The sequence below is a fragment of the Aedes aegypti genome, chromosome 2 (genome assembly GCF_002204515.2).
Source record: "Aedes aegypti strain LVP_AGWG chromosome 2, AaegL5.0 Primary Assembly, whole genome shotgun sequence".
In the NCBI taxonomy this organism is placed as follows: Eukaryota; Metazoa; Arthropoda; class Insecta; order Diptera; family Culicidae; genus Aedes; species Aedes aegypti.
The window spans coordinates 301,906,978-301,920,949 of record NC_035108.1 but is presented as its reverse complement, the minus strand read 5'-3'; the positions used below and the strand labels follow the sequence as shown (position 1 = coordinate 301,920,949).

The following is a 13,972-nucleotide window of genomic DNA, read 5'->3' as shown; positions in this document are numbered from 1 at the left end:
GTACCATGACATGTATTTTTTTTTTGTATTTGTTGAACAAACTATGAATGGTTCAACACTTAAAGTGTTGACATAAGTGCTTGTACACGATTAATAAAATTTCGAGATTCAAACCTTTGAATAGTTCGTTGTTTAAGGTGTCGACGCATTGATAGATAGCTTTTTAAACGAAGGTTACATGAATCGCATCACTTACCAAGGTGAATCCTGATCATGTAGCTTTTAAGCCCTCCCAATAATAAAACTCCTTCCCATGACAAACATGAAAATGCAGAGGTATACTCGGTCTTTAGTAACAATGGGATGTCACACTAACATTCCTTCCCTTCCCCGATGACCGTAAGCCGGCGCCTCCATTGACATTACTAATTTCAGAGTCCTCGAAAATGTACATTGAAGATGGTATGCTACTCTCAAGCTACATCTGTTGTTTCCCTGTACAATTTCGATTGTTCTGGTCAATCACGGAGTAGCAAATACGAATTGTACGGTAATCAGTGCTTATGCTTATGTACTAATATAGTATTATTTTCATCGGCGAAAATGTAATATGTTTGATGGAAAAGTAGTGTGCTAATTGGAGTTCCACGCACTACAGTTATTCCTCTTAGAACTCCTGTATAATTGTTTCCAGGATTCATGCAGCTAATTCACAAATTTCTTCACCTTTCACGTGCATAAGCAAAATATCGCTCAAAATACCGCATGTAAATGTGTTCGAAAATGATCATAATTCACTTGTTCATGAATTACTCAACATTAATTCTTCAAAAAAAAAAGTGAAACCTTTGTCTTTATCTTAAAGTTTCTCCAAGTAATCTTTTTTTTCAACGGAATATTTATTAAATAACCTTTTTTAAATAATTGTTTTCACCCGTAACGCGGGTAGATCACCTTTTCGTGGTGCGTTGCGGGGTAAGATCTACCAATTTGAACCCTAGTCTCATCTTGTTTGTCGGGCTAGGGTAATATGTTCTGGTTATTCATGGATTCGCGGTACAAAGTCCTTGTTACTGGCAACAGTTTCTGAAAATTAATCTATTTTACCTAGCAGATGGTTAAAGACTCGGAGTTGGTCAGTCCCGAGACTACACTTGAAGCCAGGATAACAATCATGAGTATTAACTCAACAAGGACGGTAAGTACTTGTAATTCAAGGACTCACGTGAATTCTGATTACTAAACAAATTTTCTAGCTTGATTCGGTTTTGCTGCTAGCATAAAGCCCCTTTTTTCTAGTTTTTCCTGGGACTAAACTAAAAGCGAAACAAAGATGTGATTAGAGTTCCGTTGCATGGTCAAATATCAGTAGTACCGATTTGGTTCCTCTCAAATTTAATCGATTATGTTTGCTAAGGGGCGCGCCTTCGCTGAGATTTAAATTTCTATGAAGGGTGTAAATAGCGGGACCTTTTCATCATAGTCGATTTTTATGAATATCTGAGGAATCAAAACAAAAACTGTACAGAAATCGATGCTTCATTACCTATCAATGAAAATAGAGTAATGCGACATTCACTATACACTAAGAATACGGGTAATGCCTCAATAGATCTAAATACTGGTCGCAGTGGCGCATCCGAACAGAGAAAAAAATCTTGTTTGTATTTTTTTAGAACTGAGCCAGAGATTCATTTAAGAGCTACTCCAAGAATTACTCAAACCATTTTCTAGCGATACTTCAATATACTTTTTAGGTAATACTACAATAGATCTCAAAGCGTTTCTTTGGGGATACATCCAAAAACTTTTCTAGGGATTATGCAACGATTTCTTCTAAAATACTATCTTAGGATACGTCCTAGAACTCCTTCAGTAATGCTTACAATGATGCGCACCAGATTTTTTCTTGTATTTCTGAAGGCGTTCCTCCAAAATTTTCTCCAGAACATCTTCCAAGCAAGTCTTTACTAGCACATATGTTTCTGGTAGAATTTAAATAAGGTCCTCGATTTTTTTAAGGGTTGCTTTGAGAAATCTTCAATCATTCGTGCAAGAATTCTTCAAATAGTTTTCCCAAAAGTTAAGCAATATAAATCTAAAGATTCCGCTTACACAGTTTTTCGATAAATAACACACATTTTTCTGTGGTTATTTCGCCAAATATTGTTGTGAGTTCCTTTCTGGTTCGTCGAGTATTTTCCTGGTTCTTATTCATTTTCTCAAGGATTCGCCCAGGAAGTATTTTCAGATTTTGTCCGAAGATTAATAATAATGAATAAATTTTTCAAACATATTCGGTTAGTATCCTACCAGGGAATATATCAGGTATTTGCTACCAACAATATTAATAAGTCCATATATAAGCTGTTATTTGGATTATTTTGACAATTTCATCGTTTTAATTGTAGTTTATATTTATGCACCCAAATTTATATAGCATTAAACGCTAAAATATTTATTAATATTATCTTGGGGTTTGGGTTGTGGGTGATTATAAAAGGAAGCCAAACTTCGAATTTTCAAGTGCACAAGACTGGAGAATCTGACAAAAGTTTGCGTAAAAAATCAATCAAACTTCTTGCTTGCTGGTGGTGACCAACGGGATAAATTTTCTACGCGAGGCGCTGTTTGGTTCTCGAGTCTTGTGCTCTTGAAAATTTGAGGTGTGGCTTCGATCTATAATCACCTTAAGGTGATTATAAAACGAAACCACACCTCAAGTTTTCAAGAGCACAAGACATGAGAAAGAAAACGCCGCTCCGGCATCAAAATTTATCACATTGATCACCTCCAGGCTCCAGAAAGCAAGTAATTTGATTGATTTTCAACGCGAACTGTTGTCAGATTCTCCAGTCTTGTGCACTTGAAAATTCGCTCGCTTAAGGTGAATTTTCAAGAGCACAAGACTCGAGAACCAAACAGCGCCTCGCGTAGAAAATTTATCCCGTTGGTCACCACCAGCAAGCAAGAAGTTTGATTGATTTTTTACGCAAACTTTTGTCAGATTCTCCAGTCTTGTGCACTTGAAAATTCGAAGTTTGGCTTCCTTTTATAATCACCTTAAAAACAATAATTTAATAGAGGTCCCCAAGCAAACTGCCACGAACACTAACGCACAACCAATCTTACACAAGTCGATTTCCTCAGAATGAAAACGTATCGATGTTTGTTCGACGTTATTGAGCTTTCGGTCAACTGCAGGCCAACAAGGAAGTGGTTGTTTTGCAGCAATTCTGTTTATATTTGGATTCTCACAGCAAACAAAAGCAATGTTGTGACAGTTCTCACAGCAAACAAAGAAATTTTTGTCAACATTGCACTACTACGCAGGCAACTGGATTGGTCTATTACCTTTTCTTCCTTTTTTGTTTGAGATGAATTGGTTCACTATTCATCTGGGCTGTAGCATTGGGGCGGATCAAAATTTATTTAAAAAAATAATGAAAATGTAATCTCACATTATTATCTTAGCTTCCTTATCATATAAATAGCGTTCTGTGACATTTTAGGCTTTTTTTACAATAGCCCAAAGACGAAGTAGTTTTATATGAAAATTACTATAGAGACGTCAAAAACGCGTTAGTACATTAATCTAACTACCGTGAAGGCCACATACTTTGCGCACTTGAGGCCTTCCAAATTTCAATCAGCTGTAATTAATTAAAAACAAAACACAATACTCTAAAATTTTGGGAGCAAATACTTATTGATCTTATGTATAAGGAAAAAATATAAAAAACTTTACTAAGTAATGATTTCCGTTGCAAATTTTTAAATTTCTTCAAGGGTATCCGTGTTCCTAACTATGCACACTCATTTTTGAAATGTTCCTTATTCTGCACATTAATGATCCTAACTCTGCGCACCTGATAAATTCAGTATAACAGGAGAAACATTTTACTAAAAGCATTACTAGCTTTTAAGCTCCGACTTGTTCCCCTCTTTTTTTTTTTGCTTTATACGGCTTTACGTCCCCAGTGGATTGTGGCATGTCTTTAACATAAAGTAAGCTTTATGTGAAGTGAAGTGAATTTTATCTATAATTCAATCCGTGATAGTTACTCTCACTGAACGCTGAGTGTAACTCTCAAAATAATCGAAATTATCACATGATTTGCAAAATATGTAATTAACTTAGTTTTCTAAAATCAAAACCGACATACAAAAGTGCAACCCACGTTTTTTTGCGTTCACCTTTGGCGTGTGAAGGAAAATTAATTTTGAATGTTTATAAATTTTCATTAGAAAATATAAAAAAACTAAATTGCTTTTGTTCGGGTTGGGTGCGGGTTTGGTATTAAATTATTGTCTCGGATTCTGGTAGGGTCCGGGCTTGAAAAAAACAAATAAGGGTAAATCCTATAGATGTGTCACGCAAAAATTAGGATTATCGATCCCTCTCCCTTATTGGTACATCAAAAAGTAGCGCCGCTCTGTATAAGCGTGACGTAATTAATGAACGATTCCTATTGCAAATCAATATCAGTATTTTATTGGCGTTTCAATATTGCAAATACGATTAAACCTCCTGAGTCGATGTTTCATAGCTCGATATTGACTCATGGAACGATACAAAAAACCAAAATTATTATATTTCATAGTTAAAGAGCATTCAAAAATGACGTCCATCATTCGGGTGAGGAGGAGTCGACTAAATTGTGACAGTGCATGCATTAGGTACTGTAAAAACCGTGACAGGGGAGGGAGGGGTGGAGTGTAGACATTCTAAAAAAATGATGGACGTCATTATTCAATCCTCCCTTACTATTATGATCTCCTGAAACAATTTTCCAAAGCATTTCTATTCCATATCTCGAATGGTGTCGATGCGTCGATGGTTCCCTTCAATATCGACTTATGGAGTGTTGATTGTATGTTGAAAATAACGTTTCATAACTGCTGCGCATAGTAAGGAATTAAGTTGAAAAATGGTTCCTTACTATGCGCACTTAAGAAGAATAAGAATGTGAAGAAAAAATAAGTTTCAATTTACCAGTTATGATTGCTAGATAAATAAACTATTGCCTACGTACTTAAAATTGGAATTATTTTATTTTTAATTTGCCGGTATTGAAGTGCTTAGTATGATTAAAATAAATATAAATTTTAGGTTGACAAAATCGGTCAAAAAAGGATGCAAAAATCGGGGGTAAACAAAATGGCTGTCGAAATCGGGTTATTACTGTATATGAAAAATAAATTTTGAACGAAAACTTAAGTATTTTACCAGATATTGATGGATTTTGGTGAAAGTGTGCTGAGTTAGGAGCTGCGCCGAAACTCATTCATCAAACCTTGATGAAGGAATTTACTAAAGAAACAAATACTTCTTCTTCTTCTTCTTTCTGGAGTTACGTCCCCACTGGGACAGAGCCTGCTTCTCAGCTTAGTGTTCTTATGAGCACTTCCACAGTTATTAACTGAGAGCTTACTTTGCCAATGACCATTTTTCCATGTGTATATCGTGTGGCAGGTACGAAGATACTCTATGCCCTGGGAAGTCGAGAAAATTTCCAACCCGAAAAGATCCTCGACCGGTGTGATTCGAACCCACGACCCTCAGCTTGGTCTTGCTGAATAGCTGCGCGTTTACCGCTACGGCTATCTGGGCCCCTTGAAACAAATACTATTTGAACTAATTTTGTTTGAAATTTTTGATAAAGTTTGCAGAGCAGAGATCTCTAATGAAGCTAAATAAAAGCAAAGAAATTCATGAATATATTTGCTCCCATCTGTCGTATTGAATTGCTCTCTTCAGCAATTTTCTTCATTAAGTTTTTAAAGAATGAGTTTTTATTATGAGATGAAAAGTTTATGCTAACGTATTTGGAACATTTTTCTAAATTTCTTCTTAGTGATTTCCATATAAACCCAACATAACTGAAAATCATTAACAGCATATAACATCAATATACACTACTTACAGGACGCTGTTCGATGCATGTGGCGGTGTTGATGGAGAGTGAAGAAATTGTAGAGTATTTAGCAACTCACTTCAGAGCAACTCTCAAAATTGGAGACAACGTATGCTTCAAATCTATCGAGAACTCTCACAAAATATCTAAATTTATGTTGTCACTTCTAGCTGGAACGTACACCTCTCCACTACGCCATGGGAATCAGCAACGTGGAGGCAATCAGCCGAATTCTGATCAAGAACGGGGCGAAACGGGTCTCGAAGGATCTGAAGGGACGGCAGCCGAGTTACTACTTTATGAATAAGGCCGACATTTTGCGCTTGCAGGAAGAGGAACGGGAGTGAGCGATTGGAGTAGAGATTTGATGGGACCACAAAGTATTGTTAAGGATGGAAAAATGAATAGCATTAATTGTTGATTGTTAGTACAATTTGGTCAATGCTATAGCAAATTATTTTGTAAAACAAATGGGTTGAGATGTTCTGTTTTAAAATATATCACAGTTCTAATTTCAATTGGATTGTTAAGGGTTACACAGCGTAACAAAAATGACATTTTTGCGTGTCTCAAGTATCAAATTATGTGTCTCTAGTAGATTTGGGGTTGCTGAATCTGGTGCCATTCTCAGAAATGTTCCAGTACGTCACAATTTTTAGCTACAGGTCGCCAAAGTTGTATAAAACACAGGTTTTATTAATGTTTACATGAAATTTAAAATACAATTTATCAAACTTTTTTGTAATCTAATCCACCAAACATGCAAAATAGAACTTGAACTTTCATTTCAGACATAATTTGATTGAAATTGCGCGATTAAATTTCGATTAAATCGATTTTTTCAACATGCTTGCAGTCTCCATACAAAATTCTTCGTTTCTTCTATATGGCAAAATACAACAACACAATACAAAATACAAACTTTAATGATAAGTATTATTATACACATAAAGTTTGAATTCTGTGGCAAATTAAGCCAATATATTACCTTACAAGCTGGCAAACTTGCATGCAAGTTGGCTGAAATAGTCATTTTTAGCATTTTGAACAGTCGATATCTCAAAAACTAGACGTGCTATGATATTTCTGAAAACGGCAATGGATTCAGCAACCCTTAATTAAGTGAATAGCGGTATTTTGGTGCTAGAGACAAAAACGTGTTCCGCAGTGTTATCCAGATATTTACATGCTCTGAAAAATTGTACTAAGATAAAAAATATGAATATTTTTGAATCACCACTAAGGTACGAGCTGATATTACATCGAATGAAATAAAAAACATAGAATCTACGTGCATTAAAGATGACAACATGTCATATTCAAGGATATATTCAGAATCTGCGTTTTTCAATAATTCAGGGTTCTTGCTTTTAGATTAATTTAAAACAGATACTTCAGATGCTGTGTTAAAATTCAGTAAAATATCATTACCTAGGCAGGAATTTCTTTGGATTTCCTCCTAAATTGTAGTTCAGAGTTTATCTAGATTTCAACCAGTATTGAAATCTATGAAGAAATCTCTCGATCAATTTTTGACGCTTTTTTCGAAAAATCTGAGAATAAATATCGAAACAAAAACCTGTAGAAATAAGCAGTCTTTGAAGGTTTGACTGTATTTAGGGACCATTTTAGTTAAAAAGAGACTTCCATTCATCCATTAAAAACAGACTTGTATTAAAATGTTGAAAAAGTCTCTTAAAACAAATCTGGAATAGCGAGGAAAAACGATATCAACCAGAGGATTTCACAATATTACATCCCACTTCATAACAACAAGCATAACATGAAACGATTTTTATAAACGATTTTTTACAAACACCCAGGTACAAATTATCACACAATCCCATTCGGTAAAAATAATCCGGCAAATTTTGCCCGCCACAAGTTTCGGTCTAAGACATCAATAAAGTCGATATATAATTCTCCAATACGGCTTGCGAAAGATTAGCCTGTTGCTTTACGGCCAAGCTGTAGGCCGTTTCCCCATCCTCATTGGTGTCGGTAAAATTGGCCCCTTTGTTCAGCAACTCATTGCACGTGTGAGGATGATTCCCTGCGGCAGCGTACATCAGCGCCGTATTCCCTATCACGTCCATGTGGTTCACCGTGGCACCCTTCTGAAGCAACAGTCTAACGATCTCGTGATGTCCTCCTGCCGCGGCCAACACCAGTGGTGTGACCATATCGATGGCCTGTCGATTTACATCCGCTCCGCAGCTAAAATCCAATATTTAAACATTTTGCACAGAAATACCTGCAACCAGGATGGCCACTCACAACTGTAAAATTCTCGCATAACTTATGATCTCGCCCTAAAAGCCATTGGTAACCATGTGTGTAGCTCGTTGTTTTTGAGCAATTGAATGGATTTACACGTTATTTAACAACTCTATGGTGAAGAAAGGATCATTCTCTACCTGTCAGTGGTGTTGGTTTGGATGCTTAATCATTCATTTGCTCAGAAACAACGAGCTACACACGTGGTTACCAATGGCTTTTAGAGCGTTATCTCAGATTATGCGAGAATTAAGTTTTTTTTTCAGCACACCTCGTACATTTATCCAACGAGGCTTGGCGTTTTTATCACGCACGGACGATTTAGAGCATAAATTGGAGTGTTCGGGTTGATACGGAGGCCAATTCTCGCATACTCTGAGATAACGCCCTAAAAGCCATTGGTAGCCACGTGTGTAGCTCGTTGTTTCTGAGAAAATGAAAGAATAAGCATCCAAACCAACATCACGGGCAGGTAGATAATGATCCTTTCTTCCCTATAGCGTTGTTAAATAACATGAAAATCCATTCAAATGCTCAGAAACAATGAGCTACACACATGGTTACCAATGGCTTTTAGGGCGAGATCAGAAGTTATGCGAGAATTGAAGTGCTAATATCAACGAAAACTAAGATTTTAGAAAACCACGTTTGAAAATTAGAACCGACGTAACTTTTAGCTCGGAGGTCTTGCGGTTTTTCAGTGAGGTGAACATCTTTATTATATGATGTCAAATCTGGTACCTTTAGGTTTCTGTTTGAATGGATTATAATCCTTAAAAGATATATTTATATTCGGTTACGCAACGAAAATTTCTGAAAATATTTGTTTAGCTCTCGTTTTTTGCATAATGTTCATTTTACCACCAACAGCTTTCATTTTACCCACATAGTGCTGGCAAAATGAACATTAACATCGTTGTTTGCTAGCGATAAAAATATGTGAAAATTTAGCTACGTTACATTTATGTGAAAATTTAGCTACGTTACATACACCAATGTAACCAATCCCTCTTGCATGTTATTTATAATTTAAAAGAATTCGAATTGTACGAAATAAGTGCAGTTTAATGATGATTTCACTCATAAATTTATTTAGTTTATTGTCAAGTTAAGCATTATCACAAGGAAATGTCAATTTGTCTGCAAAACGCCTGCCTGAAGCGAACATCAGCCGACTGCTGTGCCCCACATCAAAATCCTTTTATATGGAACCTTTAAAACAATAAATATGTGCTACGAGTAAAAATGGGTTGTTTCATCACAAATGCAATTACCTGTACTGTAAAATCCATCGTAAAAACCACGGAGAAAAGCCTAATCTTTGGGAGAACTAACCACACCACTGCCGCCATATTTATACTAAGAGAAGATTTTCAGGAGTGATTTGGAACTATGAATCATTCGCTTTCCAAATGACACCTTAGACGATAATTGAATGATTTTATGTTTGGAACATGGCAGATAATAAAATCTGTCAATACTTGTATGTTATTCATATGTGTTATTATAACTCAACTGACAACCAACTGTCATACGGATGTAAACTGAAAATCAGTTCAGAATTGGATGATTCTTCTTCATAAGCTGGTAGACGCATCATATTCTTCTATATTCATTCAAAATGAGGAATATGAAGATTTAAAGCCAAGTGAATTGCAAATCATTCAATAGAAGACTGAAGTTTTCGTTCAGTGTATCCATCTTGTCATTTCATTACTTTCGTTACTCCCTTTCACTCTGAGTATAGGTATTGTATTCACCGAAAAAAGCCAATAAATTTTCATAATAATTAGCTATGTTAGTCTGCATTTGTGTCGCTGCCGTAGATAACAATCCTATTTTTGATGTTGTGCGATAGAACTAGACGAATTCCTCGTTTTTCTATCAGAAACAAGATGATATCCTTAAGGTGTTCATTTTACCACCCCTTCCTACCTCACCTAAGTCGAAATCATATCGTCCAACGTATTTAGAATCAGAAGCTGCGCCTCTCACTCCGAGGACCCGGGATCGAATCCTATCCCGAGATAGTCCCTTATGACTCAAAAAGATCATAGTGACGAAGGGAAGTAAAGCCGTTAGTCCCGAGAAAAACTAGCACAGGGCTAAAAATCTCGTTGATAGAAAAAAAAACTCAGAAGCTGGTTGACTGTGGAATAGTCGTGTAATAGTGTCTGAAGACTCCAGGAATCTCTAGAATTTGCTAGCAATGACTCTAGAGACCTTGTTCAAAATTAATATTCTAAAGACCTGCTACCAGCCCTGCAACAGTAGCATCAAATTCCCGGATTTTCCTCGATCTTCCCGAAATTCGCGATTGTTTGGCCACCCTGTTACAACAGAAAATCAACTTACTTGATCAGTATTTGGGCCGACGAAAGCTGGCCATAGTAGCAGGCCCAATGCAAGGGCGTGTACTGGTTGGAATCCGGCAGGTCAACGGATTTCTCTGCTCGGACCTGCTCCTCGGTAATCTCCCCTTGGCCGGTTTTCTCATGAAAGTTCAGACATATTTCGCTGGGAATGCTGGCCTCGGTGTTCCCGCGCTGCAAATTGGTGAGAACCGTATTCGTAGGTTTGTACGGGAGGAATGCACTCTTTCGGTTTCCGCTCGCCAGCAGCAGTGGGTTGAAATCTACTTTTCTAAAACGGTGAAGTCAACATTCGGTAACATATAAAGACTTTATGTGTAACATATTTTACCTGTCTTCATCGGAGTACGGGGATGAACTCATTTCGGCGGAAAAGTTGTTGTTTTAAGTAGTAATAATTACTACTTTAATAATTATTATAAATTTGTCAATTATTTTACTATGTTCGACAAGAAATCGACGAATGAATGAATGTAAACAAAATGTTTGTTGATAATTTTTTCTTTGAGAACAGAGCGAATGTGATTTCAGTAATCCCAGTGAGTTTCAAAAATTTACACACTTGAGTTAAAAGATGATTAAAATTTCCTATATATATTTTATTTATTTTTAAACCTTGCGTTCAGGAAGGGTTTATTCACAAATTTCATAACGCCAAAAAAGGCCATTTTAGACACCCACCCACCCCCTTGTAACGCTTTTTGTATGAATGTTTTACAAATGTTGTATGAGCCGTAACAGCACGAGGACACCCACCCACCCCCTTCAGCGTTATGAAATTTGTGAATGGGCCCTAAATAATACAATTCTGAAGCTATATCTTTTTAATATATTTTCTCCGACTGTAGTTGACTATGCTTGTAATCACTTCTATATACTTCTATATACACGTTTGGCTCAAAGTGGCTGGACGCCGATGTGAAAGACCGTAGGGCTTTTTCACAAATTTCATAACGCTGAAGGGGTTGGGTGGGTGTACCATCGTAAAAAAATTACGCCATACGCTTGAGCTCTGCCCAAAAATGTTTTGCTCTGATTTTTTAGTTCAGTGTTTGGATCACCCGCTGGGTCATCAGTTGCGAAAAAGCAGCCCAAAGCGGAACTGTCAAAAGTGTTGTGCAAAAGCAAAAACAACCGCGCGCCGTTCCCAGAAGGAAAAAGAAAACACTGTCCAGTTGTCCGTCGCGGAGCATCGTTTTGCAATCTGGTAGCATTTATCCGGTGTAGATTCCTGAATTTCGTCGCTAATTTCCAGTTCGACTGTTTTAGTATCTTGTGAAAAGCATTGTTAATCTATTGGGTATCTATTTTGGCGCAAGAGTTCACTGCTTACTGTTGTTTTTGTGACGAATTAAAGTGTTAGTCTTTCTCGATTGGTTCTCTTTTGTTAACGGAAGTATATCTCCGGCTGTTATCAGTGCTTTTGCAGTGCAAAGTTGTTCAAGCTTAATTAAATTTGGTGTTTTGTGTGGTGTTATCTCGGTATACAGGAAGAACCCAATCATGTCTGACGAGTGGGAAGTTGTTAGCAAACAGAAGAAACCCCGTAAGCCGGCCGGGGATAAAAATAAATCTGTCGCTGGGAAAGCCGGGATGTCCAAAATAGAAGATGCTGGTGAGTTGAGTCTAATCTTATTAGATATTAAATTATGGTATTGTGAGTGGTAAGAAATGTGACGATCCTAACTAATCTGCTTCTATGATCTTGTATAACTGTTAAGCGCATAAACATCAAAACATTTCAGCATTTAAACATAGGTAGTAGTTATTACTATACATAGGCCTGTCCCTGAATTGTTTCAGTATTAAGTTACTTTTTAAAATCATATTCTTTTCATGAATCAGAACATCGGTTTTCAGGCTACATAATTGATTTCAACAAAAATATTTAATCTTGGTTAATTCATAGCCAGGTATTCTTGTAAATTGAACGTGTGATAAGAAGAACGGGTAACAGGTCTGTTTTTAGAGACTTGGTCACTATTTTAATAACGCTAGTCTCCAAAAATTCTCTTGTTTTAACGGAAGGTTTTTAGGATTGTCTTTAAAACCAGATGCAAGCCAGACTTCAGAGAACTATATAGACACTCCGATCCGACTTGACTGTTTCAAACCCTCTTTAGAAATTTATTTACAGATATTTCTGCTGGAATACTTCCAGGAATATCTTGTGATATTCCTCAACCAATTCTTACATAAATTTGCCCTCAAATTCCTTCAGAAACTTCTCCAGGAATTGCTCTAGAAAATCGTTGAGCACTCCAACTAGGTATGCCATTTAAAAACTGACCGGAAAGAGTGCATTTTATCAATTCTGTACAAGAGTACTAAAGAGTACACTTCGCTTATCCTATGAAATTGAAAACGCGTAATTTTGTTAGGTTTAACCACGGTTCTCCAAAATCAACATTTTATTCCAAAATATGTTTAAGTCTCCATCACTCCACATCTTCTTCTATTTCTTTTTGGCATTACGTCCTCACTGGGACAAAGCCTGCTTCTTAGCTCAGTTTTCTTATGAGCATCAATTATGGGAAATCAATTTTTATCTAAACAGCACAGACCTTACTTTTTTGTTTTGTTGAAACTAAACTAGTAAAAATGTGTTTATCAATATCCTCCTCCATGATACGTTTAAATACCGTTTTGATTCGAAACCTGGACAGCTTCAAATTCCGGACACTCTACTTTGTATGGGAAAGATTTCACTCGAAATGTTTCAAAATGCGCCGCCATAAAGTTCCCAATTTGATCGATGATCTTTATAAACATTTTACATAGCAATCCATGAAAATTTACAATGTTCAACTAGTTTTGACGTCTTTCTAACGGTTTAGTGCGTTTAAATAATGTGTCCGGAATATGAAGCAAAAGTGTGGTTGTGTCCGGAATAAAAATCATGAAGAGGCCGAATATGTTTATTGATTAAAGTGAATTAAAGATGTGGAATCGGAATCTTCACCCACCATTCGAAATTTAAGTGTTTGCAAGGCCTGATTACGCCAAAGTTTTGTACAGAACGATTCAATTTATATGTGTAATGATAAGTTGTACTTCACTGGAGCCTTAAGTGTCCGTAATATGAATCAAAACGGTACACTGTATCTTAGATGTTTTTCCCGTAACGAGGGTAGATCACCTTTTCGAGGTGCGTTGCTAGCTAAGATCTACCATATTGCATTCTTGTTGTATCTGTTCTTGTTAATACTTATAAGTTACGGTCGGACGAATATAAAAAACGAGTCACTAAAACCCCCTGTTTGTCTTAGATAATAAGGAGGTCGAAGTGGAATCAAGTGCTTATCTTTGGATATCTAGGAGGTAAACGATTCCGAATCAGTGGAGCAGAACATTTACATTTTAAAATAAGCTTCTTGTTTCAATGAATCTAAATGTCTAATGGGATGAAACCTGTTCACAGCCACTAAAAACGACTTTGAAGCTTATAAGTAGAATCAATAATTT

The 13,972-nt window shown here is 36.5% G+C and overlaps 3 protein-coding genes and 1 long non-coding RNA gene across 13 annotated transcripts in view; 2 read left to right on the top strand and 2 right to left on the bottom strand.

Annotated features, from left to right (window-relative positions):
• Positions 1–6,329, top strand: part of LOC5567456 (extracellular matrix-binding protein ebh) — a 186,607-nt gene extending 180,278 nt beyond the window's left edge. For all 9 annotated transcript variants that reach the window (XM_021845544.1, XM_021845541.1, XM_021845538.1 and 6 more), the window contains 2 exons: positions 5,870–5,967; positions 6,029–6,329. In XM_021845544.1, the coding sequence (XP_021701236.1) occupies positions 5,870–5,967; positions 6,029–6,205 (275 nt within the window). In that variant the 3' untranslated portion in view covers positions 6,206–6,329. The remainder of the gene's footprint in view (positions 1–5,869; positions 5,968–6,028) is intronic.
• Positions 6,330–7,637: 1,308 nt separating this feature from the next.
• LOC5567455 (DNA-binding protein RFXANK) lies at positions 7,638–11,023 on the bottom strand. Its single transcript, XM_001657405.2, has 3 exons — positions 10,839–11,023; positions 10,491–10,778; positions 7,638–8,075 (listed from the first exon to the last, which is right to left on the bottom strand). The coding sequence occupies exons 1-3, from the start codon at positions 10,868–10,870 to the stop codon at positions 7,751–7,753; spliced, it is 645 nt and encodes a 214-aa protein (XP_001657455.1). The 5' UTR covers positions 10,871–11,023; the 3' UTR covers positions 7,638–7,750.
• LOC110676691 lies at positions 9,204–9,891 on the bottom strand. The gene is made up of 2 exons (XR_002500629.1): positions 9,410–9,891; positions 9,204–9,347 (listed from the first exon to the last, which is right to left on the bottom strand). It is a non-coding gene; the product is annotated as an uncharacterized LOC110676691 (long non-coding RNA).
• A 638-nt stretch (positions 11,024–11,661) lies between the features above and the next one.
• The window catches only part of LOC5567454 (transmembrane protein 214), a 92,932-nt gene continuing 90,621 nt past the window's right edge, over positions 11,662–13,972 (top strand). For both annotated transcript variants that reach the window (XR_002500628.1, XM_021845535.1), the window contains exon 1: positions 11,662–12,122. Coding sequence is in view for 1 of the 2 variants with exons in the window: in XM_021845535.1 (XP_021701227.1) it covers positions 12,011–12,122 (112 nt within the window). In the remaining variant the exon portion in view is untranslated. The remainder of the gene's footprint in view (positions 12,123–13,972) is intronic.